Consider the following 1,754-nt stretch of genomic DNA (forward strand, 5'->3'; position numbering starts at 1 on the left):
TTTCCAGAAAATGTGAATGCCACAGGGGACGATGTGTTTGGGGGTTTAGCACAGCCTGATTTGAACTTACCCAGAGCTGGGTGGGAGCTGCAGCTCCTGCCTTGGGGCTAAAATGATTCCCAGGGCTTTGGGGACACCGTGGCCCCTGCTCAGACTTTTTGAGGGGGTTACTCCACCTGCCTGGTGAAGCGGCTGCACCTTTGCAGGATTTTAACAAATAGGGAAGAGGGAACAAAACCCTTCAGTGAGGCTTCCCAGCGGGTGTCCCCTGGCTGTTCACTCCTCCCTGTGTCCCCTGTGCCTCCCCAGTGACAGGACAGCTCGGTACTACTACTACTGGCACCTGAGGAAGCAGGTGCTGCACTCCCAGTGTGTGCTGAGGGAAGAGGCTTATTTCCTGCTCACCGCCTTCGCCCTCCAAGCCGACCTGGGGGACTTCAAGAGGAACAAGCACTACGGGAAATACTTCGAGCCCGAGGCCTATTTCCCTGCCTGGGTAAGAAATCCTGCTGTGCTCCCTGCTCTGGGCTCCTCTGGCTGCATCCTGGGCTAGCCCTGGTTGTGAATAACCTGGGACAGCTGTGGGGGTGGAATAGCTGCGGCTTGGAGCTGCTGGGGAATTCCCTGGGAGCTCCTGAGGGATTCTCTGCAGGCATTGCCCCACCAGCATCAGGGGCAGCCCTTTGGGGACTGGTGGCACAGAATCCCAGAATGGTTTGGGTTGGAAGGATCATGAAGAACATCCAGTCCCACCCCCTGCCACCTTCCACTGTCCCAGGCTGCTCCAAGCCCTGTCCAGCCTGGCCTTGGGCACTGCCAGGGATCCTGGGGCAGCCACAGCTGCTCTGGGCACCCTGTGCCAGGGCCTGCCCACCCTCCCAGGGAAGGATTTCTTCCCAAAATCCCATCCATCCCTGCCCTCTTGCAGTGGGAAGCCATTCCCTGTGTCCCAAGTCCCCGTGCATTCCCTGTGTCCTGTCCCTCCATCCCTTGTCCCCAGTCCCTCACCACCTCTCCTGGAGCCCCTTCAGGTACTCGAAGCTCCCCCTGGTGCCTTTTCTTCTCCTTCCCAACCCCTTTACTTGGTTTTGCCCCAAAATCTGCCCACTTCTCCTTTTTTCACACATGTCACTGAGGAGTGGTGGCCTGAGCCCGTGTGTGACTCTCCCTGCCCCAGCACAGGTGTCACCATGGAATGGCCACATGGAGCACACTTCCCAGCAGGAAATCCTGCTGGCAAGAAGTCCCTGGCTGCTGTAATTACTTTATTTTTGCTCGGAGATGTCTAGAACAAAGCTCCAGTTTGCCCTTCTCCCTTGAAACCACCACTCCCAGGGGCCAGCACAGGGCAGCTGGACAAGCTTCTCTCCCCCTCCACGCAGGTGGTTGCCAAGAGGGGCAAGGATTACATCCTGAAGCACGTCCCCAACATGCACAAGGACCAGTTTGCCCTGACAGCCTCAGAAGCCCATCTCAAGTACATCAAGGAGGCCGTCAGGCTGGACGACGTGGCCGTGCACTACTACAGGTTGTACAAGGTGAGCCCTGGCCCTGTGGCTGTTGGGATCTGAATTTTGGGAATGCCCTCCCTGAGAACTACTTGCTGTTTTTTTCTCTCCAGGGAAGAAAGCAGTTTGTTTGTTGTAGGAGCATGGGGTGTTTTATTTGACTCTCAGAATGGTTTGGGTTGGGAGGGAGCTTAAATCCCATCCTGTTCCACCCCCCCACCACCTTCCACTATCCTAGGGTGCTCC

At 57.0% G+C, this 1,754-nt stretch overlaps 1 protein-coding gene across 1 annotated transcript; it reads left to right on the top strand.

Moving 5' to 3' along the window:
- Nucleotides 1–221: 221 nt before the first annotated feature.
- Nucleotides 222–1,538, top strand: LOC121357708 (FERM domain-containing protein 6-like; the record flags this gene model as incomplete). Its single annotated transcript, XM_041475241.1, has 2 exons — nucleotides 222–496; nucleotides 1,383–1,538. Coding segments are annotated over 2 exons (431 nt in total), but the record flags the coding sequence as incomplete, so codon positions are not given.
- Nucleotides 1,539–1,754: the final 216 nt, after the last annotated feature.

This window comes from Pyrgilauda ruficollis, unplaced genomic scaffold, assembly GCF_017590135.1.
Source record: "Pyrgilauda ruficollis isolate IOZ18807 unplaced genomic scaffold, ASM1759013v1 scaffold3405, whole genome shotgun sequence".
NCBI classification, from domain to species: Eukaryota; Metazoa; Chordata; class Aves; order Passeriformes; family Passeridae; genus Pyrgilauda; species Pyrgilauda ruficollis.